The 26,058-nt window shown below is 40.2% G+C and overlaps 1 protein-coding gene across 1 annotated transcript in view; it reads left to right on the forward strand.

Annotated features, from left to right (window-relative positions):
* SLC9A8 (solute carrier family 9 member A8) overlaps positions 1 to 26,058 on the forward strand; it is a gene marked incomplete in the record, with an annotated part of 719,342 nt that overhangs the window by 263,142 nt on the left and 430,142 nt on the right. The window contains 1 exon segment of the mRNA XM_053691852.1: positions 22,477 to 22,560. Within this exon segment, the coding sequence (XP_053547827.1) occupies positions 22,477 to 22,560 (84 nt within the window).

Consider the following 26,058-nt stretch of genomic DNA (forward strand, 5'->3'; position numbering starts at 1 on the left):
TGACCTCTAAGTCGAGGCTGTTGTTCCCTGCCTTTTCAAGGAAAAATTCTGTTCAGTCCAGGATTGGATTTGATCATATTCACGTTTACGGGAGGCAAGGAGCTTTTCCTACCGCAGGATAAGAAGGTGAAGCCTAAAAGATCTACTTTTTGTCTCTTTCGCACGGACAAGGCCCAGCGCTAGCAGCCTGTCGTGAAAGCGGATCTGTCCAAGGGAACTTGGAAGCCTGCTCAGTCTTGGAACAAGTCCAAGCAGAACAAGATGCCTGCAGAGACTTAATCGGCATGAAGGGGCGGCCCCCGACCGGTCTCCGGACCAAGTAGGTGGCAGATTGTCTCTCTTCTCCGAAGCCTGGTTGCAGGACGTTCAGGACCCTTGGGTTCTGGAGGTTGTCGCCCAGGGTTACAGGATTGGGTTAAGGCCCATCCGCCCAGGGGCAGATTCCTCCTGTCAAACCTGTCTTCAAGACCGGAAAAGGGAGAGGCCTTCCTAGATTGTGTGAGGGATCTCTCCTCACTAGGTGTTATCTTACCAGTACTGGTAGTGAGAAAGATGAGGCGCTGGAGAATTGACCGTGCTAGACTAATGTATTCCCCTCTAAGAAAACAGTGGTTGATATGTAGTGAATGTAGTCCAGCGCTAGATTAGCACGGGTAGAGTATTTAGTTAAATTCTATAATTTGAATATATTGTATTTTGTGATTGGATAAATGTTTAATGTATGTACTGCAATGTTGTTATTATATATTTATTGTAGGTAATCCTAAGTATTTATCAATATTCAGTTAATAAAAAGATATAAACAGGTATATACAACTGATATATATAAACTTGTTGTCTAATGTGAGCTTCTTATCTATATATAAAAACTAATAAAACATTTGTATAATTAGACAGAAATGTAATAACTTGTTAAAAGCATACATAAAATAAAAAGGGACGTCTCCCTTATAACATCGATTTCATCAGAGAAAACAATTGAATAACTGTAGTATATATTTCCGCTATTTGATAATCGGGTACCTGTTATATAGTGTAACAAATGATAATGTCCAGAAATTGGATTAAAAAAACTTAAAGATCCAAACGAGATGACCTCCCCGCTATTGTGGCGGGTGTGTGTTACCGGTCCGTTAGTGAGAGACTGGTATTTAAAAATATGTCATGTGACTTTTCCTACGTCACACTTGTGATCGTAGCTGTTTCAATATAGTTGTAATGTAACCAGTGATCCTTGATATTCTGTCAAGTACTTATTATGTTGCAATTTTTTTAACTTTAATCTGTATGTGTATCAGAAGGTGTATTCCCCTATTTCGTGTGTAATTAGGGAGTCTTGGGGGAGATTGCAACTTACGCTGGTCTCTTGGCACACCTGATTTCTCTTTTAGTGTGATCTTTGCGGTCACATTCAGTGACTTGGATGTTAAACTTTGCGGTCACGTGCAGTGACTATAATGCAATCCTCGCAGTGTGGACTTGGCGGTCACTTGTAGTGGTGGGAATTGAACTCGTGACCTTTAGGGTTAGAGAGGGAGATCTTAACCATTAGGCTATGTGTATCTCACTTTCTGTGTTAGCATAGTGGACTTGGCGGTCACTTGTAGTGACTGTAATGAGGTCTTTGCGGTCACGGAGGTGACTAGTGGTGGGGTCTTTGCGGTTACAAGTGGTGACTAGGAGTGGAATCTTTAGCAGACATCAGTAATGTTATACAGCAGGGTCTTTGCAGTCACGGATTGTGACTTGCATATATTAACTTGCGGTTGTATCTTTGCGGTCACAGATTGTGACTTAAAAGTGGTCTTTGCGGTCACTAACAGTGGTGACTTAGAGGAAATCTTTGCGGTCACTAGTAGTGACTAACAGAATGATCTGTATCGTTGGAGATCAAAGTAAAACTTGGCAATCTCTCTGTGCAACTTAGTAGAGCTGATTAGAAACAAATGCAGGTTTTAACAACGTCCAGCTGCAATGTTGCAGGAGGTAATCAGCAAAGGAAGTCTTGTAGTACTTGTCTTTCCTTTCTTGGCAATTATAACAGCAATCAAAATAAAAACATAAAGTGCAGAGTGACAACAGTGTCAAGGTCCAAATCGATTTGATGTTCTAATTCTCCATTCGTTATTTTGTTGATCATATGAGTTATAGTGTCTAGGTCTTTCCCATTCATCATCTCTTCTATCATAATATTGTCTTTGTCTGTCTGAATGTGATCTTTCGTTATATCTTCTATCCCATTGTTCCCAAGAGTTGTATCTGTTATAGTTTCTATATTCAGATCTATCTTGGGTTTGTTTGTAATATTGGTCATTTTGTGATATATTTCTATTTTGTCCAAATTGTCTGTCTCTGGTATGGTTGTATTGTGATCTTATTTGATTGGGTCTGTTGTATGTTCTCGAATTGTAGTGTATATTAGATGAATATTGATCATCATATCTATTTCTGGACCGATGATTAGGTCTATAATTTGTCCTTTCTCTAAATTTTGTATTTTCTTTTGGTTTTATATTCTCTCTTGTGTTTTGTATTTCAGTGTTAGGGTTCTCATCTATGTGTATTGGCTCTGTGTCTGAATAATCATCCTTATCCCTGTTTAGTTTTCTCCATTTTACCTCTTGTAATTCATTGTTTAGACTAATTAGTTTAGCCATGATTTCCCTTTGTCTATTTTTATATTCTTGGTGTTCTTTTTTATCAATCAATTTATTTTTTAACAGGGATAAAACACTTAAAGAAATAACTGAAAAAGAAAGTCATAACACACACACTGAATATTATGACCTAAACACAATCATGGGTGAACTAGAAAAAAATTTAACTTGCGAACTTAAACAAAAGACTGAACTTAGTTTCCTAGAAAAATATATAAATATGAAAATAATACCGAGAGGTTTGAGACTAAAAAAGAATTGCACTTTTGAACTAAGGGATAGTTTAAGAAAAGAATGGGAGGGGGCACTTGAAACAGCATCACTCACTTTTTTAAATATTTTAAAAAAATCACGTGAGGAATCACTAGAATTAATTGAGAAAAATATTGCACTGTTAAAAAATAAATTGATTGATAAAAAAGAACACCAAGAATATAAAAATAGACAAAGGGAAATCATGGCAAAACTAATTAGTCTAAACAATGAATTACAAGAGGTAAAATGGAGAAAACTAAACAGGGATAAGGATGATTATTCAGACACAGAGCCAATACACATAGATGAGAACCCTAACACTGAAATACAAAACACAAGAGAGAATATAAAACCAAAAGAAAATACAAAACTTAGAGAAAGGACAAATTATAGACCTAATCATCGGTCCAGAAATAGATATGATGATCAATATTCATCTAATATACACTACAATTCGAGAACATACAACAGACCCAATCAAATAAGATCACAATACAACCATACCAGAGACAGACAATTTGGACAAAATAGAAATATATCACAAAATGACCAATATTACAAACAAAGCCAAGATAGATCTGAATATAGAAACTATAACAGATACAACTCTTGGGAACAATGGGATAGAAGATATAACGAAAGATCACATTCAGACAGACAAAGACAATATTATGATAGAAGATATGATGAGTGGGAAAGACCTAGACACTATAACTCATATGATCAACAAAATAATGAATGGAGAATTAGAACATCAAATCAATTTGGACCTTGACACTGTTGTCACTCTGCACTTTATGTTTTTATTTTGATTGCTGTTATAATTGCCAAGAAAGGAAAGACAACTACTACAAGACTTCCTTTGCTGATTACCTCCTGCAACATTGCAGCTGGACGTTGTTACAACCTGCATTTGTTTCTAATCAGCTCTACTAAGTTGCACAGAAAGATTGCCAAGTTTTACTTTGATCTCCAACGATACAGATCATTCTGTTAGTCACTACTAGTGACCGCAAAGATTTCCTCTAAGTCACCACTGTTAGTGACCGCAAAGACCACTTTTAAGTCACAATCTGTGACCGCAAAGATACAACCGCAAGTTAATACATGCAAGTCACAATCTGTGACTGCAAAGACCCTGCTGTATAACATCACTGATTTCCGCTAAAGATTCTACTCCTAGTCACCACTTGTGACCGCAAAGACCCCACCACTAGTCACCTCTGTGACTGCAAAGACCTCATTACAGTCACTACAAGTGACCGCCAAGTCCACTATGCTAACACAGAAAGTGAGTTACACATAGCCTAATGGTTAAGATCTCCCTCTCTAACCCTAAAGGTCACGAGTTCAATTCCCACCACTACAAGTGACCGCCAAGTCCACACTGCGAGGATTGCATTATAGTCACTGCACGTGACCGCAAAGTTTAACATCCAAGTCACTGAATGTGACCGCAAAGATCACACTAAAAGAGAAATCAGGTGTGCCAAGAGACCAGCGTAAGTTGCAATCTCCTGATTATCTTACCTGATTATCAAATAGCGGAAATATATACTACAGTTATTCAATTGTTTTTTCTGATGAAATCGATGTTATAAGGGAGACGTCCCTTTTTATTTTATGTATGCTTTTAACAAGTTACTAAATTTCTGTCTAATTATACAAATGTTTTATTAGTTTTTATATATAGATAAGAAGCTCACATTAGACAACAAGTTTATATATATCAGTTGTATATACCTGTTTATATCTTTTTATTAACTGAATGTTGATAAATACTAAGGATTACCTGTTATCTTACCAGTACCCTGAGCAGAAAGGTCTAGGGTACTATTCAAATCTTTTTGTGGTTCCAAAGAAGGAGGGCACGTTCCGTCCAATTCTGGACCTAAAGTGTTTAAACAAGTTTCTGGCTGTTCCATCGTTCAAAATGGAAACGATCAGATCTATTCTGCCCCTAGTTCAAGAGGGACAGTTCATGTCGACAATAGACTTGAAGGATGCTTACCTTCATGTTCCAATTCACAGGGACCACTTCAATTTCCTAAAATTTGCTTTTCTGGACCAACACTTCCAGTTTGTGTCCCGTCCCTTCGGCCTGGCGACTGCCCCGAGAGTCTTCACAAAGGTTCTGGGGGTGCTTCTTGCAGTGGCCAGATCCAGGGGCATTGCTGTGGCACCATATTTGGACGACATCCTAATCCAGGTGCCATTGTTCAGTCTCACAGAGGATCATTCAAGGGCTCTTCTTTTATTACTGCAATCTCACGGTTGGAAGATCAACTCAGGAAAAGTTCCCTGGTTCCCAGCAACAGGGTGGAGTTCCTGAGCATGATAATAGACTCTATGTCCATGAAAATATTTATCACAGATAAACGACGCAGGAAGTTTGCGTCCACTTGTCTTGCTCTTCAGTCTTACTCAAGCCCTTTGGTGGCTCAGTGTATGGAGATGATCGGGCTCATGGTTTCCAGCATAGATGTCATCCCTTTCACCAGGTTCCATTTCTGACCTCTTCAATTGTGCATATTGAGACAGTGGAATGGCGATCATTAATATCTATCACAGCAGATATCCATGGATGCTCGGACCAGGGACTCCCTATCTTGTTGAATCCTCCCGGAGCATCTGTCCCTGGGGACATCCTTCCTGAGACCGTCCTGGGAGATTGTGACCACGTACGTGAGTCTGGGAGGATGGGGAGCTGTTTGGGGTGCCAGACTGGCACAAGGAAAATGGGCTCGGGAGGAGTCTCTCCTTCCGATAAATATTCTGGAACTTCGAGCAATCAACAATGCTCTGATGGCCTCCTCTGGGGTCATTCAGCTTCATCAGATTCTAGACTGACAATATTACCTCGGTGGCTTACATCAACCACAAGGGTGGAACGAGGAGCTCCCTAGCAATGAGGGAGGTGTCTTGGATTTTGGAGTGGATGGAGTCCCTCAGCTGCTCGCTCTCAGCAATCCACATTCCAGGTGTGGACAACTGGGAAGCAGACTTTCTCAGTAGGCAATCCATCCGGGGGAGAGATCTCTTCACCCCGAAGTGTTTGCGGAGATTTGTCTCAGATGGGGAACGCCAGAGATAGATCTCATGGCATCCAGACTCAATTGCAAGCTACCCCGATACGGGTCGAGATCGAGGGATCACCAGGCAGAGCTGATAGATGTCTTAGTGGTGCCTTGGGGATTCAGCCTAGCTTACATTTTTCCACCATTACAACTTCTACCTTGCGTAGTGGCACGAATCAAGCAGGAGCGAGCTTCGGCCATTCTGATTGCTCCTTAGTGGCCGCGGAGGACGTGGTTTGCAGATCTGGTGGGGATGTCATCCTCTCCACCGTAGAGGCTACCCTGTCGCAGGGATCCGCTGGAACAGGGTCCCTTTCAACATCAAAATCTCGTTTCTCTGAGACTGACTGCTTGGAGATTGAACGCTTAGTCTTAGCCAAGAGAGGTTTTTCTGAAAGTGTGATTGACACTCTTGTTCAGGCAAGGAAGCCAGTCACTCGTCGCATCTACCATAAGGTGTGGTGGACTTACTTGTCCTGGTGTGAGAAACACGGATATCTTTGGCACAAGGTGAAGGTATCCAGGATTCTGTCTTTTCTCCAAGAGGGTTTGGAGAAGGGTCGTGCCGCCAGTTCCTTAAAGATACATATTTTGGCTTTATCAGTCTTGTTGCACAGGAGACTCGCTGAGCTTCCTGACATTCAATCTTTTGTTCAGGCTCTGTCTAGAATCAGACCTGTTTTTAGGCAATCTGCTCCCCATGGAGCTTAAACTTGGTCCTTGAGGTATTGCAGAGGGTTCCGTTTGAGCCTATGCATTCTATTGACATTAAGATTCTGTCCTGGAAGGTTTTCTTTCTGTTGGCCATTGCATCGGCACACATAGTATCTGAGCTGGCTGCCTTGCAATTCAAGCCTCCTTATCTGGTCTTTCATGCGGATAAGGCTGTTCTTTCGCACCGGTTTGGGGTTTCTTCCCAAGGTGGTGTCTAACCGTAACATCAATCAGGAAATAATTGTTCCTTCTCTGTGTCCTAACCCTTTTTCTTCTAAGGAGAGGTTACTTTTTAATCTGGATGTGGTTCGGGCTTTAAAGTTCTATCTTCAGGCTACAAAGGATTTCAGACAGTCTACATCTCTTTTTGTGGAAGTGCAAGGGGCAGAGGGCCTCTTCTACTTTTTCCTTTTGGTTGAGTAGCTTAATTTGCTTGGCCTACGAGACAGCGGGACATAAGCCTCCTCAGAGGATCACGGCTGATTCAACTAGAGCTGTGGCTTTGTCTTGGGCCTTCAAGAATGAGGCCTCTATGGAGCAGATTTGTAAGGCGGCTACCTGGTCCTCCTTACACACTTTTACAAAGTTTTAAAAATTTTACGTTTTTGCTTCTGCGGAAGCTGTTTTTGGGAGACAGGTTTTACAGGCTGTGGTGCCCTCAGATTAGGGTCCGCATTTTTACCCTTCCAGTTTCATTCAGTTTCCTCTAAAGCTTGGGTATATGTTTCCCAAAAGTAATGAATGAAGCCATGGACTCTCCTCCCCTTTAGATGGAAAACATCAAAAAGAGGTTTCACTGCAAGGAAAACAGAAACAGAGGCGCCACATGTGTAGATCAATCAAAACAGACAATATCCAAGTTAGATGAGATACAGGATACTCACAAACGTGAAGGCACTCTCTTGTGCCTGTAGGAGCGGGCTGGTATTTAAACAGCAAACCAGCTAGCTGTACTAAGGGATCCCCGTCAGGATATCCTCGCAACAGTAATCCTTCACTAGATTGATTCCAGCAAAAAGGAAAAAATGTTCAGAGGGGAGGAAGGCTAAACAGCCTTATGGTTACTGGCAAGGGAAATGCCACACGAACACCAGATTTGTTTAAAAAGTATCAAGTATTTTATTTTACAAAAGATAAAAAATACCATCAATAACAAATTACAGCTTGGTGTATTTAATGGCAAATCTCCTAGTTTCTGTTTATATGTAGGTGCTCTTTTAAAAACTAATTTTGGTTGTAGTGGTAAAGTTTTATTTAAAATCGGATCTTTAAGGAGGATAGGCCAATGTTTTTTTAGAACTTTGTTAATGATTCTGTGGTTAGAATTATACTGTGTGACAAATAGTGGTTGTTTGTTAAATGTAGTTTCTTTCTGGCTATTATGTTGATCTGAGGTAGTGACTGTTGATAGCAAAAGTTCCCTATCAAGGTCCCTGGCTCTCTGTTGGCCCGAGTTAATTAATTCAGAGGGATACCCTTTTTCTAGGAATCTGGATGTGAGTATGCTTGCTTGTTTATTATATTGTTCTACTGTGCTGCAGTTCCTGCGTAGACGACAGAACTGACTGTACGGAATATTTGTTTTCCATCTTGTTAGATGGTTGCTTTGGAAATGTAAAAAATTATTACAGTCCACTTTTTTAAAAAAAGTGGATGTTGATAAATTACCTATTGCATCCCATGATAGTGTCACATCTAAAAATTCAATATTGTTTTTTTGTATATTATGTGTAAAAAGGGGTTTTAAATGGTTCTAGAGTATACAAGCCTGATGAAACAGGGTCTTCCCTGAGAAACGCGTCGCTATTATCTCTATATACAAGGAGATTTGCCATTAAATACACCAAGCTGTAATTTGTTATTGATGGTATTTTTTATCTTTTGTAAAATAAAATACTTGATACTTTTTAAACAAATCTGGTGTTCGTGTGGCATTTCCCTTGCCAGTAACCATAAGGCTGTTTAGCCTTCCTCCCCTCTGAACATTTTTTCCTTTTTGCTGGAATCAATCTAGTGAAGGATTACTGTTGCGAGGATATCCTGACGGGGATCCCTTAGTACAGCTAGCTGGTTTGCTGTTTAAATACCAGCCCGCTCCTACAGGCACAAGAGAGTGCCTTCACGTTTGTGAGTATCCTGTATCTCATCTAACTTGGATATTGTCTGTTTTGATTGATCTACACATGTGGCGCCTCTGTTTCTGTTTTCCTTGCAGTGAAACCTCTTTTTGAAGATACACCATCGTTTGGGTGAAGACCGAGAGCTGCCTTCTATTTCTACTTCCATTTATTTGGACTTATTTGGACTTCAGTTGGGATTTTTCCCATTTCACCTATTGATACGTCTGTATTCTCATATATATATTTTTTATTTTATCATTATATTTTATGTTTTATATTTTACATTTTACAGATTTTACCATTTATTTTCTATATATTGTTATATAGGTTTTTTTACATTTTTGGTATCACCAAAGGGGTTTTTTGATTGTATTTCAGTACTAATTTCTGCCCTGAGTCATTAGCGCCTCCTATAGGGGATTTGTGGTATTACTCTAATATCACAATATCCCTCTTAATACTTTTTGTAGATGGAAAACATAAATTATGCTTACCTGATAATTTCATTTCCACCGTGGGGAGGAGAGTCCACGGCTCCCGCACATAACTCCGGTGGGCGGACCTAAATTTTATTTATCTTCTGGCACCATTTATACCCTGATATTTCTCCTACTGTTCCTTTTTCCCTCGGCAGAATGACTGGGGGATGAGGGGATTGGGGGAGGTATTTAAGCCTTTGGCTGGGGTGTCTTTGCCGCCTCCTGGTGGCCAGGTTCTTATTTTCCAAAAGTAATGAATGAAGCCGTGGACTCTCCTCCCCACAATGGAAATGAAATCATCAGGTAAGCATAATTTATGTTTTTGTGGTCGCATGGGCACTTCCTCTGAAGTTGCGCACTTTGGTTAAGACCGAGGTTCTGTTTTCTAGTTCATGTTATCGAACCTTTGGGTCAATTTTTGTTTGGACCTTAGACAGTTCTGGAGTGTTCCTGTACCAGGCAGGTACTGGTCGGGCGCTGTCTGCTGTTTCTTCGGTTCATGTCACCCTTGTGGTGCTGATTATCCTGTCGGATTCTAAAAAATGTCTCTTATGGCCTAGTTTATGGACTCCGGGCTCGGATCCTACTACGAAGTATGGGGCCTGGGGCGTAGATCCAATGCTTTTGGTAGGAAGGTTGTGAGCTCTGATATAAGTTGTTGTTTTTTTCTGGCATTATTACTGAGATGCGTCACCGACTCAGATGTCGTCGTGGTTCCTAAGGTCCCTAGGGACTCTGAACCGTACGTTTCCATTCCTTTGGAGTCTGGAGATGTGATTGGCTTCCGTAGGTCTAGTACCTGGTGGACGATTTGCGTCTTCACTTGCGGTGTCTCCGGATGATGACTCTGTGGCCTAGTCGCATTCCTTTGCAATGTTTCCTTCCCTCCCTTCTGGGTTGGGTCATTTGTTCTGGAAGGGCGGGCATGTCCTACTTCCTTTTCTCAGTGTTTAGTTTGCTCTAGTACGTAGAGTGCAGGGGCCACCCTGCCTCTCTACTAGGAGCTGCGAGGCTCCTGTGGTTATTCCATTTCAAGGATGTCGGGAGACCGATCCTTCATGGATCTCTGGAGATTGTCATCTTCTCAAGATAAGAATTGCACCTTGTCATCCCATGGTCTTTCAACCCTCGGATGCTATACGTCTATCTTATTGCAGATCTAGCCCTTCGGGCTTAAGGGTAGGAGGTTTGGGGTTAGTTACAGTCTTTTCACCTGTCTGGGGTCAGGATATTGACCGTTTATCTTTTCCAGTGTGTGGTTCAGGTCGTTAGGCCTGTCTACATGGATTACCTTGCGATCCAGGGGTACTGGTTGCCCTTTTTCTAAACCGGTCGGGAGTCTTTTTACAGACTCTTGGGTTTGTGGATGTTGCTAGATTCTTTATATCTAAGGACTTTAGATGGCGGAAGATACTGTCTGGGTGCGCTCCTAACCATAAGAGGCAGCTTATGGACTCCTCAGGAGCTTTAGATCTTCAGATCGGTTCCCTTTTTCGGGGACTCCGGCTTAGGACCATGTTTCTTGCCTGGAAGGGTATGGACGGTCATGCTTAACCTTAGGGTTTGGTTTTTCTGCGTGTCCCTTTGGAGAGAGCAGGTGTTTTCTGACTCTCATGGGAGATTAATATTAGCCTAAAGTCTTTTTTTATGTTTTCTGACATGTCCCTACTTGGCTGCTGGGACATCTGATGCTTCCTGGTAGGCTCCCGTTGCTGTTCCAACTGGACTGACAGTATTGGGGTTTGTTACCGTTGTTTAATCCTCTTCTTCTCACCTAGGGTGGGGAAGGGGTTCTTACGTGTTCTCCTTAATTTGGAGGTACCTCAGTATCTGTAAAGGGCCCGTGGGTCCTTGTTTTTCTCGCTTCGTAGGGTTTTTCCCTCTCTTGCGTTCTCAGAATCACAAAGTTGAATTCTGGTATCAGAATACTGTGGGTCAGAGTGCTATCTTCCCTTGGGAGTGTTTCTTCTTATGGAAGGTTTCAGTGTAGGGGTCCTTGGTCCCAAGCATGAAGTTCCTTTCATGGTTTAGAGTAGCATGCCAATTTTTAGTAGCGTTCAGAGTTCTACTCCGGGGTTTCGATTCCTCGTGGATCCATCCTTTTTTCTTCCGAAGATCTGAGACTCTTGTAGTCGGTCTTTCACTAGCCTTTAGGCTGGGACCGTTATTCTGGAAGGAAGGCCGGGGATCAGTCTGCTTTTTCCAGTATGGACCATTTACTTTCATTGCATCTGTCCTCCCCTTTGATGGGGGGACTCTTAGTGCCCATCGCTATACTGATGGTGGCTGCTGCCGGGATGGGTCGCTCCTTTGCTTCTGGGAATTTTCTGGTTTTTCGTCACTTCTCGGTGGGATGAGTCCCACGATAACTTAGGACAGCTTTGCTGCCTGTTGATTGGTCATCGCAAGTTTTTTGCTCACAGGTGGCTCTATGCCCTCTTGAAGAGCTCTTTTTAAAGCTGCTAGGACGGGTTTTTTTGTCTTTGCTTGTCTATGCTTATCTAGCCTGATGGGTGTTGACTTTTCTAGGCTTACTCGGGGGAACTCACGGTTTTCTGGAACACCATAGTTTGTATGGTGCTGTGTCAGGAATATGAGGGTGGCCTTCCGGTCATCCTAGTGACGTTTTTCTCCTGACTATAGATTATCTTTTGGTCCTTGTCCTCCTAGGGAGTTTGTTTCCCTGGACAATGGTCCTGTGGCAACCTCGGGTTGCTCTAAGTTTGATTTGGTCATTTGGATATCTTATGGGGTCCTCTATTCTCCCTCTTGGGGGTAGATGGATATTTTTTTGACCAGTTTAACTTGAGCCCTTTCTGGATGGTCCTTCGGATCTCTTATGGGTTCCTCTACTCTCCCTCTCGGGGGTTGATAGAGGCTTTTTACTTTTAGGTCAGAAATGTTTTTTGTGGGAGTTGAGTGCCGCTTGGCTGACTCCTCGGAAGCCTTGAGCTCAGCAGACTCTGGGTCTGAATGGTCTCTAGCACGGCTTTGCAGGTTGTTTAACTGATGAGTGGTTACACAGGCTTCTGGTTTTTCCCTTGTCGTATGTAGTTTTTTTAGGGTGTCGAGTAATTCAGGCTGTGGTGCCTTTCGAAGGAGCCACCTTTTTTGTAACCACCCTTTGATTGCATTCAGTGTCCTCTAGCTTGGGTATTGTTTTCCTAAAAGTAATGAATGCAGCTGTGGACTCTTCCCTTTTTAAAAGAAAAACATAAATTATGCTTATCTGATAATTTTCTTTTCTTTTGACCGGAAGAGTCCACAGCTCCTGCCCGCGTTTTATCTACAGGGCGGCAGTACATTTTTGTTCTTCTGGCACCTTTTTTTACCCTGATATTTCTTCTACTGTTCCTTGTTCCCTTGGCAGAATGACTGGGGGATGAGGGAAGTGGGGGAGGCATTTGAAGCCTTTGGCTGGGGTGTCTTTGCCTCCTCCTGGTGGCCAGGTTCTGAATTTCCAAACGTAATGAATGCAGCTGTGGACCCCTCTTACCTGACAGATATGCTAGTATTCACTTGATAAACAAACCAGGTCACCCAAGTGTTTAGCTTAGGCTCCAAATTGCACTTGAGCTATTAAAAAAAAATAGCGATTTCTATAAAAATGATATAAACCAGCTGTATTGTACATGTCAAGTCCATATTTATTGTTTAGAGCATGTTTCAAATCAAATCAAGCTTGTAAGATTCCAGATTGCAGCTGATACCATCTCAATGCTTCATAAATGCAATAGTATACAAGTTACTGGTCTCTTGTTGTCAGTTTTACAAAGACCATAGTTTGTATGGTCTCTTATTTATCTCTCTTTTCAATTTTGCGAAGCAGTCAAACCTTACATCTAATTTTACTTCTAGCTGTTAACTTTTTACTTAGGTATGTGCATTCAGACTTTTCGTTATAAAATGGCCTAATATGGCCGATTTTCTTCTTGTGAAAGTGTAACACTTTTAGTTCTATGCACATAAATTTCTTAGTTTGTTGCACATTCACAAGAAGAAATCAGGCTCTGAAAATAGCGGAATGCTGCTTGTCGACCGCCATTTTTAGCATTAGTTTTATAACTATATATCCCAATACACATCCCTACAAAGTTTTCATTTGTTCCTCATATATCAAAAGACAAACAAACACTCTAAAAGGTGTGTGACATGCTAATTAATATTAGTGCTGGCTTCTCAGTTTGAAATAAACTATTCTGCAGGTTATATATTTGTGTGTGTGTATATATATATATATATATATATATATATATATATATCTATCCTATAAAAGAAAAAAGAAACGCACAGAACGGCTCCACATAGTGCAGTATGTTTAATGACTTCAATAAAAAGTATGATAACATAATCAGCTCCCCATAGTGTTTCTACTCATTGATACCTCAAACAAATATGAAGTTTGTGTGACGTGAGTCACCATGATCTGGGGGCCTTTTATTGAACACTCTTTGGGCAGGGGGTACATGGGCTTATGGATACGCAGATACTGCATGGAAATGTGGAATTATATATGCCAGACACCCCATGTACTTTCATAACTTTGTCTTATGTCCATGTCACCTTGTATATATATAGATGCAGGATTGGTACAGGGTTTGAGTGCCCTTTGTGGGAGCAATTTTGACTCTATAAACCAAGTGGTCATAAAGGACTTAATATTTAATAAGAGCTGTTTTTATATTTTCTAATAAGAGGTGTTTTATTTACTCTTCAGATCTGATTGTGTCTCAGCAGTCTGTTTGGGTAGCCTGATTAGTGTTGTGTGTTTACGAGACTGTTCAAAATCAGATTGTTTGTGTAGACTTTTCCCCAGCTAATTAAGTTTATATGGAAATGTTTATGAATCAACCTGGATGAGTCGAGTGGCCAAAATATCTCCAGGGTATCACAGCTGGAGAATTGCAGAAGTTAGTTGACTCTTGGGGTCAGAAAGTCTCCAAAACTACAATCCGACGTCACCTACATCACCACAAGTTGTTTGGAAGGTTTTTTGGAAGGATTGTGGTTTAATAAAGAGCCAAGGAAGTGACTGAGACATATTAAAATTACAGACTATTTACAATATCTATTCTGACAAACATATATAGGGGCCTATTTATTAATGTGCGAGTGGACATGATCCGATATTGTGGATCATGTCCGCCGCACATCGATAAATGGCATTTATCATTGCACCAGCAGTTCTTGTGAACTGCTGGTGCAACGCCACCCCCTGCAGATTCGCGGCCAATCAGGGGGTGTTAATCAACCCGATCGTATTGGATCGGGTTGATTTCCGGCGATGTCTGTCCGCCACCTCAAAGCAGGCGGACAGGTTATGGAGCAGCGGTCTTTAGACCGCTGCTTCATAACTTTTGTTTCTGGTGAGCCTGAAGGAGCTTGATAAATATGCCCCATAGACTCTTCTCACTTAGGGGTGATGATCTAAAGCTCCACACTCAGGTGAGATGATTTTAAATGATCCTCCAGCACTGCTAGATTCCTAGTGACATTTTTAAAATGCAGATTTTGCTATACTTCTCCAAGGGACGTTACCTGCATTTCTGTATGTGAAAGAGAGACAAGTCCAGCACTGCAGGACATGACACTTCTGCTGCATTTACACTTTTTGCTTTGTATTTTATATTACTTTTGATCATTACTTAAAGTTTTATTACATTTTAACCTTGCACTTTCTATTTTGTATTTTATTTTGTATGCAGCATTGTATTTTGGATTGTAATTTTACAAGTTCTGATTATGCTTTAACAGTTTTTGTGTAACTTTAACAAATTAGGATCATACTTTGTGTGTATGTATCTTTTAAATATGTATTTGAGTGTGTGTATCTTTTAAATTGTACTTTGTATTACATTATACTTTGTATTTCTTCTATTTAAAATAAAACTGAAAACTGATAGCTTAAGTTTCCTAGAGAGCTTCATTATTTTCCAGGGGCCCGATAAACAAAAAATTCTCTAGTTTGGAGAGAAATTATAGTGCAGACTTCACAGGGTTTGAACTAACTGAAAAAATGCTTACACAATTTCACAAGATTTTGTTCAGCCCAGGGAACTCCCCTGTTCCTCTCACTTTCTGAAGCTGTGTTTTATTTTACAATAGAGGAAGTGCAAACTGCAATGTAAGTTGTTAAAGATACACAGAAATATACATAGTACAATACTATTTTGTTTATTTAACACAGAAATATACATAGTATAATACTAATTTGTTAATTTAACACAGAACTTGCAAATTATAATCAGAATTTGTAAACTCACTGCTGGCCCTAAATCTAAAAGTATTAAAATATAAAAGAGAGAGTGCACAGTTTAAATGTAATAATACTGAAGGACTAAATCTGAAGTGAAAATAAATATAAAATACAATTCACAACAAAACTCTCATTTCTCTTGTTAAGTGTATCCAGTCCACGGATCATCCATTACTTATGGAATATATTCTCCTTCCCAACAGGAAGCTGCAAGAGTCCACCCACAGCAAAGCTGCTATATAGCTCCTCCCCTAACTGCCATATTCAGTCATTCTCTTGCAAGCCTCAACATAGATAGGAGGTTGTGAGAGTCTGTGGTGCTTTCTACTTAGTTTATTCTTCAATCAAAAGTTTGTTATTTTTAAATGGCACCGGAGTGTGCTGTTTATCTCAGGCAGTATTTGGAAGAAGAATCTGCCTGCGTTTTTCTATGATCTTAGCAGACGTAACTAAGATCCATTTGCTGTTCTCACACATTCTGAGGAGTGAGGTACTTCAGAGGGGGAATGGCGTGCAGGTTTTCCTGCAGATAAGGTATGTGCAGTAAAATATTTTTCTAGGAATGGAATTGACTAAGAAAATACTGCTGATACCGAAGTAATGTAAGTAAAGCCTTAAATGCAGCAATAGCGACTGGTATCAGGCTTATTAATAGAGATACATACTCTTGTAAAAATGTGTTTTAAAACGTTTGCTGGCATGTTTAATCATTTTTTAACATATGTTTGGTGATAAAACTTATTGGGGCCTAAGTTTTTTTCCACATGGCTGGCTTAAATTTTGCATAGAAACAGTTTCCTGAGGCTTTCCACTGTTATAGTATAAAAGTTACAGTTGGTGCAGTTAAAATTACAAACAGTGACATTCAGCTTCCCTCAGCAGTCCCCTGCATGCTATAGGACATCTCTGAAGGGCTCAAAAGGGCTTCAAAAGTAGGAGCTGTTATGACTGTTTAAAACATATTTTTCGTTTTGTTAATCTGTTTTTTGTATTAAGGGGTTAATCATCCATTTGCAAGTGGGTGCAATGCTCTGCTAACTTGTTACATACACTGTAAAAATTTTGTTAGTTTAACTGCCTTTTTTCACTGTTATTTCAAATTTTGGCAAAATTTGTTTCTCTTAAAGGCACAGTAATGTTTTATATATTTGCTTGTTAACTTGATTTAAAGTGTTTTCCAAGCTTACTAGTCTCATTATTAGTCTGTTCTAACATGTCTGACATAGAGGAAGCTCTGTGTTCATTATGTTTTAAAGCCATGGTGGAACCCCATCTTAGAATGTGTACCAGATGTACTGATTTCATGTTAAACAATAAAGATCATTTTTTGTCTTTAAAAACATTATCACCAGAGGATTCTGTCGTGGGGGTAGTTATGCCGACTAACTCTCCCCACGTGTCAGACCTTTTGACTCCCGCTTTAGGGACTCACGCTCAAATGGCGCCAAGTACATCAAGGGCACCCATAGCGTTTCTTTACCAGGGGATTCTGTTGAGGGGAAAGTTATGCCGACTAACTCTCCCCACGTGTCAGACCCTTCGACTCCCGCTTCAGGGACTCACGCTCAAATGGCGCCAAGTACATCAAGGGCGCCCATAGCGTTTATTTTACAAGACATGGCAAAGGTGGTGAATAATATTCTGGCAGCAGTATTAGTCAGACTACCTGAAATTAAAGGAAAGCAGTTAGCTCTGGGGGTAGATACAGAGCATACAGACGCTTTAAGAACCATGTATGATACTACCTCACAATATGCTTAGTCTGTGGGTGATTTTTTTATTTTTTTTTTGACTCAGGGAAGATGATTTAACCTGATTCTGATATTTCTACATTTAAAATTTATGCTTGAGAACCTCCACTTGTTGCTCAGGGAGGCTTTGGCTGCTCTGAATGAATGTGTACAATCGCAGGGCCAGAGAAATTGTGTAGACTGGATAAATAATATGCAGTGCCGGTGTGTACTGATGTTTTTCCAATACCTAAAGAGGTTTACTAAAATTTTTTTTTAATAAGGAATGGGATAGACCAGGTGTGCCGTTCTCTTCCCCTCCTATTTTTTAGAAGAATGTTTTCTAATAGTTACCACCACACGGGACTTCTGGCAGACAGTTCCTAAGGTGGAGAGAAGAGTTTCTACTCTAGCTAAGCGTACCACTACCTCTGACGAGGACAGTTGTGCTTTTTAGATCCAATGGATAAAAAATGTTTATTCAACAGGGTTTTATCCTGCAGCCCCTTGCATACATTGCTTCTGTCACTGCTGCTGCGGCGTTCTGGGTTGAGTCTCTTGATGAGGCTTTACAGTTAAGCGACTCCATTGGATGAATATATTTGACAAGCTTATGCTAGCCAATTCCTTTGTTTTCTGATGCCTTGTTCATTTGACTAGACTAACGGCTAAGAATTCTGTTTTTTACTATACTGGCGCGCAGAGCGCTATGGCTTATATCATGGTCAGCTGTCGTGACTTTAATAAATAAGCTACTTAACTTCCCTTCAAGGGGCAGACCCTATTCGGGCCTGGTTTGAAGGAGATTATTGCTTATATCACTGGAGGAAAAGGTCATGCCCTTCCTCAGGATAGGTCTAAATCAAGGGCAAAAAAAAAAAAAAAAAAAAAAAAGTCTAATTTTCGTACCTTTTAAAAACTTCAGGGCAGGTGTGGCATCCTCTTCCTCTAAGGCAAAACAAGAGGGAATTTTTGCTCAGTCCAAGGCGGTCTGGAGACAATCGGACCTGGAACAAAGATAAGCAGGCCAAGGAGCCTGCTGCTGCCTCTAAGGCAGCATGAAGGAACGGACCCCTATCCGGTAACGGATCCTATAGGGGGCAGACTTTCATTCTTTGCCCAGGCGTGGGCAAGAGATGCCCAGGATCCCTAGGCATTGGAATTTATATCCCAGAGATATCTTCTGGATTTCAAAGATTCCCCCCCCAAAAAAGGGGAGATTTCGCCTTTCACAATTATCTGCAAACCAGATAAAGAAGGAGGCATTCTTACATTGTGTACGAGATCCATCCAGTTCCAAGAGAGGAACAGGGACAGAGTTTTTACTCAAATCTGTTTGTGGTTCCCAAGGAGAGGGAACCTTCAGACCTATTTTGGATCTAAAGATCTTAAACAAATTCCTCAGAATTCCGTCATTTAAGATGGAAACTATTCGTACCATCTTAACTATGATCCAGGAGAGTCAATAGAGGACTACAATGGATTTGAAGGATGCTTATCCTCACATTGTGATGCATAAAGATCACCATCGTTTTTTCAGGTTTGCCTTTCTAGACAGGCATTACCAGTTTGTAGCTCTTTCCTTTGGGATATCTACAGCCCCAAGAATCTTTATGGAGGTTCTGGGGTCGCTTTGGCGGTCCTTAGACCGCGGGGCATAGAAGTGGCCCCTTATTTAGACGACATCCTGATACAGGCGTCAAACATCCAAATTGCCCAGTCTCATACGGACGTAGTACTGGCATTTCTGAGATCACATGGGTGGAAAGTGAACAAGGAAAGAGTTCTCTATCCCCAATCTCAAGGGTTTCCCTCCTAGGGACTCTGATAGATTCTGTAGAAATGAAAATTTACCTGACGGAGTCCAGGTTGTCAAAGTTTCTAAATTTCTGCCGTGTTTTTTTCATCCCATCCGCGCCCTTCGGTGGCTCAGTACATGAATGAAATCGGCTTAATGGTAGCGGCAAGGGACATAGTACCGTTTGCACGTCTACATTTCAGACCGCTGCAACTATGCATGCTTAGTCAGAGGAACGGGGATTACACAGATTTGTCCCCCTGTTAAACCTGGACCAAGAGACCAGAGATTCTCTTCTCTGGTGACTATGTCGGGTCCATCTGTCCAAGGGTATGACCTTCCGCAGGTCAGATGGGACAATTGTTACAATAGATGCCAGCCTTTTAGGTTGGGATGCAGTCTGGGATAGTGGACTTAGGAGGAGACCCTCCTTCTAATAAATATTCTGGAACTGGGAGTGATATTCCATGCTCTTCAGACTTGACCTCAGTTAGCAACTCTGAGGTACATCATACTCAGTCGGACAATATACACGACTGTGGCTTACATCAGCCATCAAGGGGGAACAGAAGTTCCCTAGCGATGTTAGAAGTCTTACAATAATTCACTGGACAGAGACTCACTCTTGTCTATCAGCTATCCATATCCCAGGTGTTGAGAACTGGGAGGTGGATTTTCTAAGTCGTCAGACTTTTCTTCCGGGGGAGTGGGATTTCCTCCGGAGGTCAAGACCAAGCAGGAGAGGGCTTTGGTGTTTTTGACAGCGCCTGCGTAGCCACGCAGGACCTGGTATGCAGATCTGGTGGACATGTCATCCTTTCCATCACGGTCTCTGCTTCAGAGACAGGTCCCTCTACCTCAGGGTCCTTTCAACCATCTAAATAGAATCAATCTGAGATGGACTGCCTGGAGACTGAACGCTTGATGTTATCAAAGCATGGCTTCTCCGAGTCAGTCATTGATACCTTAATACAGACATGAAAGCCTGTCTCTAGGAAAATTGAACATAGATATGGTGTAAATATCTGATTGTTATGAATCCAAGGGTTACTCATGGAGTAAAGTCTGGATTCCCAGGATATTATCTTTTCTCCAAGATGTTTTTGAGAAAAGGGTTGTCAGCTAATTCCTTAAAAGGGGACAGATTTTTACTCTGTCTATTTTTTTTGCACAAGCGTCTTGCAGGTATTCTAGACGTTCAGGCATTTGGTCAGGCTTTGGTTAGATCCAAGCCTGTGTTTAAAACTGTTGCTCCGCCATGGAGCTTAAACCTGATTCTTAAGGTTCTTCAAGAAGTTCCGTTTGAACCTTTTTTGTTCCATAGATATCAATCTTTATCTTGGAAAGTTCCTTTTGGGTAGCTAATTCCTCGACTCGTAGAGTCTCCAAGTTATCTGTGTTACAATGTGATTCTCCTTATCTGGTCCTTCTTACGGATAAGGTAGTCCTGCGTACCAACCTGGGTTTTTTCCTAAGGTGGTATCTAACAAGTACATCACTCAAGAGATAGTTGTTCCATGCTTGTATCCTAATCCTTCCTCAAAAAAGGAACGTCTATTACACAATATTGGACGTGGTTTGTGCTTTAAAGTTTTACTTACAAGCTACTACAGTTTTCATCAAACGTTCACCTTGTTTGTTGTCTATTCTGGACAGAGGAGAGGTCAAAAGACTTCAGCAGCCTCTCTGTCTTTTTGGTTAAAAAGCATAATTCATTTAGCTTATGAGACTGCTGGACAGCAGCCTCCTGAAGGGATTACAGCTCATTCTACTAGAGCTGTGGTTTTCACTTGGGCCTTTTTTAAATGTGGCTTCTGTTGAACAGATTTACAAGACGGAGTCTTGGTCTGCGCTTCATACTTTTCAAATTTAACAAATTTGATACCTTGCTTCTTCGGAGGCTATTTTTGGGAGAAAGGGTTTTTTACAGGCAGTGGTAACTTCCGTTTAAGTACCTGCCTTGTCCCTCCCATCATCCGTGTACTTTAGCTTTGGTATTGGTATTCCATAAGTAATGGATGATCCGTGGACTGGATACACTTAACAAGAGAAAACATAATTTATGCTTACCTGATAAATTTATTTCTCTTGTAGTGTATCCAGTCCACGGCCCGCCCTGTCACTTTAAGGCAGGTAATTTTTTCATTTGAACTACAGTCACCACTGCACCCTATGGTTTTTCCTTTCTCTGCATGTTTTCGGTCGAATGACTGAATATGGCAGTTAGGGGAGGAGCTATATAGCAGCTTTGCTGTGGGTGGACTCTTGCAGCTTCCTGTTGGGAAGGAGAATATATTCCATAAGTAATGGATGATCCGTGGACTGGATACACTACAAGAGAAATAAATTTATCAGGTAAGCATAAATTATGTTTTCATGTAGTGCTATATTGCACTGGGCTTGTCCCCCTTTCAGATAGAGATCTTGCAGTGCTGGAGAGTTCCGCACTTTTTCTTTGAGAATTCAGTGAGTTCATCCTCTGAAGTCTGCACTATAATTTCTCTCCAAGCAGGAGAATCTTTGACAATCAGGTAATTTGAGGGATATAATAGTCATTTACAGCCATGTTATACAAGCACATAATAATAATACAAGAAGGGAAGGCATGGAGAAGATATCTCAGAGGGGCATACAAGGGAAGATCGCTACCACCATTAAACACATCTCTCAAAAGGAAAATATTCCAATACAATTCTACATTCAGAAAGAAATCTAGTTTACCCATTTGTATTTATTGTGGCTTCTCTAGCTGAAAAGTTCTTGATACTTGTTGTCATTCAAGAACAGAAGGGCATTTTGTTTCTTTCCAGTATCGTGAGATTAATCATTTGTCACTATTAAGCATGATCCTGATCGGGGTCTAAATTTACATTTTTTTTTTGGGGGTGGGGTAATTAAGAAGTGATATTAAAAGGGATAAATCAAAAGAGCAGCCCGAAGCAGTTTCAAAGTGGGCAAGTACCTGGGTCCAAAATGGCTTGAGCATTCATCAGTCCCACTTAATAGTACCCGCTTCTCCACAATTCCTCCAGCATTTCCTTGATATCTAAATATTTTTATAGTTAGGCATTTTATACCTTCTTATTTTCTGCATTAATTGCAAGATGGTGCATAGTGATAAAATGTTATCTTCTGATTTTTAATAATCAAATGGTTTTTGAAACACTTAGATGTAAATTCCTTAATGTTGATATTTTGGGAAGGTTGGTTTGCTGAAAACAAAACAAAAAATTAAAAGAGTAATTAAATAAAATAAAACTAAATAAATAAAAATCAAGGAAGGAATAAAAAATACAGTCAAAGCACAGATATGTGAAAATAACCAAGCAATGAAGGGGATAAAATGAATAGTTTTTTTCATTATATTTTATTTTCTGTTTTAACTTTTAGGAAGAAGAAATGTTTCGACCAAATATGTTTTTTTTGCTTTTGCTCCCACCTATTATTTTTGAGTCTGGCTACTCATTACACAAGGTAAGTCAATTAAATAACAACTATGTCCTTGTATTTTGTTTATAATTGAGTTTTGGGATTAAAATCCAAAGAAAATTATACTGAGCGCTATAAAAAAATATAAAACAATATTAGGAAAACTTTTCTTTGTACCCTGTTTTGCAAGAGAGGACCAATTGAGTCTTCTCTTGTCTATTTGGTTTACATTTAATGAGTTTTCCAATCTAGTATAAATTGCAAGGGGAAAAGAAACCTTTGTTTTAAATACCCATGTAAAGGCTCCACCTTTCCCTTTAACGGATGATTTGCTTAGTTGGGAACTGTTTTATTTGCAGTTTTTAACAGTACAGTGATGTATTGTAGCTGTAACTACAATGTGTTGGCATAGAAAAACATACTAGCCAAATCTAAACATCTCCAAAACCAATTGTCATCTTGTTTGCTACAATTGTTTTTCAGTAGCCAAACTTCGCTCACCACTTGCCTAATTTAGAGGAGCATATCCAGTCTTTAGTCTGCAGACAGCAAGGCTAGCCAGGGTCTTGATGTTAGTATAAGAATGCATTGTTTTGCATTTATCTGTTAAAGTCATTTAGGGAAATATATATATAGCAAGGTTAGCTTTGATAAGTCTGCAGTATACATTTCATGTTCTGAGGTTTAGAAAATCCATTTTTTAGAGTTAAAGGGACAGTAAAGTCTAAAAAAAACTTTCATGATTTTAATATGGCATGTAATTTTAAACAACTTCCCAATTTACTTTTATCTCCAATTTTGCTTTGTTCTCTTGTTATTCTTAGTTGAAAGGTAAACCTAGGAGGTTCATATGCTAATTTCTTAGACCTTGAAGACTGCCTCTAATCTGAATGCATTTTGACCACTAGAGGGCATTAGTTCATGCGTTTCATATAGATAGCATTGAGCTCATTCACGTGAAGTGACCTAGGAGTGAGCACTGATTGGCTAAAATGCAAATCTGTCAAAAGAACTGAGATAAGGGGGCAGTCTGCAGAGTCTTAGATTTAAGGAAATCACAGAGGTAAAAAGTTTGGGGAATGGGTAATAAAGGGATTATCTTCCTTTATAAACCTCAACATTTCTGGTGTTGACTGTCCATTTAAATTACATGAAAATGTCAAAAGAATAATTAATGAAAGCATATTACAATTTTGCTTTAGTATGGATAACAACATTTTATATTAAAATCGTAAGGTGTTTACTGTTCCTTTAACTGGTTTACTTTTTCATTCCTTAGTTATCAAATTATCTAGTTGTTTTCTAAAGTTAGTGGTCTGTTTCTTTTGAACCATGGGTATATTACAAGAGATAGCATTCCATAGGTACGTAGGATGTTTACTGCCACTTAAACACCATGCAGTACCTTCCCTGCCAATGAAGCTAGTGTGCAAGAGATTAGACTGCTTACATCTCAGTGGCTAATTACACTTTCAGATCAGCACCTGGTAGGATTTGAGAGGTGCTAAACTTGGTGTTAAAAAAACACAGCTTTTTTAACACTTTTTGTGTTGCAAAGTGCTTGCACTAGTATGTATACCATTGATTTCTCTTGTAAGATGTATCGAGTCCACGGATTCATCCTTACTTGTGAGATATTCTCCTCCCCTACAGGAAGTGGCAGAGAGCACCCACAGCAGTGCTGCCTATATAGCTCCCCCCTTAGCTCCACCCCCAGTCATTCTCTCTGCCTGCTTAACTGCTAGGAAGGGCAAAGAGGAGTGTGGTGACAAACATTTTAGGTTTTTATTTTCTCAAGCAAAAGTTTGTTATTTTTAAATGGTACCGGTGTGTACTATTTACTCTCTGGCAGAAAAGGGATGAAGATTTCTGCAAGGAGGATGATGATCTTAGAATTTTGTAACTAAGATCCACTGCTGTTCTCACAAGGGCTGAAGAGTACAGGAAAACTTCAGTTGGGGGAACAGTTTGCAGGCTAAACTGCATTAAGGTATGTTCAGTCTATTTTTTCTAGACAGACTATGTTATTTCTAGAAAAGGCTGGCAATATCCCCATGAGAGAAGGGTAAGCTGTATTCAGACACTTGGATAGGAATTTCAGCTTGCATGAAGGGCTCATTAGTTACTAGTGACACTGTTTGGTAAAAACGTTTTTGTTTATTCAGTGAATGATGCAATTATAACGTTTTTTTGAAGGGACTAAAGGGGTCATTGTGGCTTGTTTTTGAGTTTTCTAACCCACATGGTTAATTTAGAGACACTCTAGTGTTTGTCTGTTAGGCCTCAAAACATTGAGTGAGGGGCCTATTTTCGTGCCTCAGTTGTGCAGTTTCTTTTCCTCTGAGACTTCTAACTGCTTCTCCAGAGGTTCCTGCCGTGTTTGAGGGCTGTAAAATAAGGTTTTTTCTCCCACAAATTGTTCTGAAGGGCAGGTAGGAGCCACAGCAGAACTGTGGCAAAGTGCTGAAAGTCTTTTTTACTGGTTTTGATGTTTTTTCAATCCGTTTTGCCATTAAGGGGTTAATTGTTTATTTGCATAGCTGTGCAAAGTTACTAAGGCTATATGATACTACTGTAAAAATTTTGTTATGTTTACTGTTTTTTTACACTGTTTTGCAGAATTTGTGCAGCTTTTTTTTTTTTAAAAGGCACAGTACCGTTTTATTTCTAAGTGTTATTTACTTTGATTACAGTGTTTTCCATGCTTGCTTGTTACATTACTAGCCTGTTTAACATGTCTGACACCAAGGAAAATCCTTGTTCAATATGTTTGGAAGCCATTGTGGTACCCCCTCTTAGAATGTGTCCCAATTGTACTGATATGTCTATAAACTATAAAGAACATATATTAGCACTTAAAAATAGAGCAATAGATGATTCTCAGTCAGAAGTAAACAGCGTATAAACACCACTGAAAGGGGGAGAGGCCTAGATGCTGCCGTATAATGTTGGTTTTATATTTGTAACAGAGACCCACCACAACTGCAAATTCAGGTGACAGAGGCATAAAAGATTAACTGCTGGAGATTGACTCTTCATATTGCATCTAAGGGGACAGTATTTGAAATTGGAGGAGTAGTTTAAGAGACGGCGGAGATAGAGTGTGGGCAGCCTCTGACGAAGTAGGAAGACGTCCTATGAAACGCGTTAGGCCCTGCCCACCGTCTTGACGTCACGCCGCATACACCAGCTGCAGGGTAGCCGGCTTTTTCACCTGGTAGTCTGGTGCAGTATGGGCTTTTGACGTTAATATTTGTGACATAATTATTTATAACGGACCTTTATACTGTGGACTTTGCTGAACTCTTTGCTGAACTCTTTGTGGTAATCGCACAACAGTGTGCTGAGGATTGTTCGTGTGTTGGGACTTTATCACGGAGGAGTGAGCATCTGAGTGTGTCTTCATTGCTGTGACTTAACATACCTCATATGTTTAAATATTATTTGGCTTCAAATAATAACGATAACAATCTACATAATGACTTTATAATTCAACTCTTGAAATTTGTCCTGACTCATAACTTTTTCACATTTAATGACAGG

This window comes from Bombina bombina, chromosome 1 (genome assembly GCF_027579735.1).
Source record: "Bombina bombina isolate aBomBom1 chromosome 1, aBomBom1.pri, whole genome shotgun sequence".
Lineage (NCBI taxonomy): Eukaryota > Metazoa > Chordata > Amphibia > Anura > Bombinatoridae > Bombina > Bombina bombina.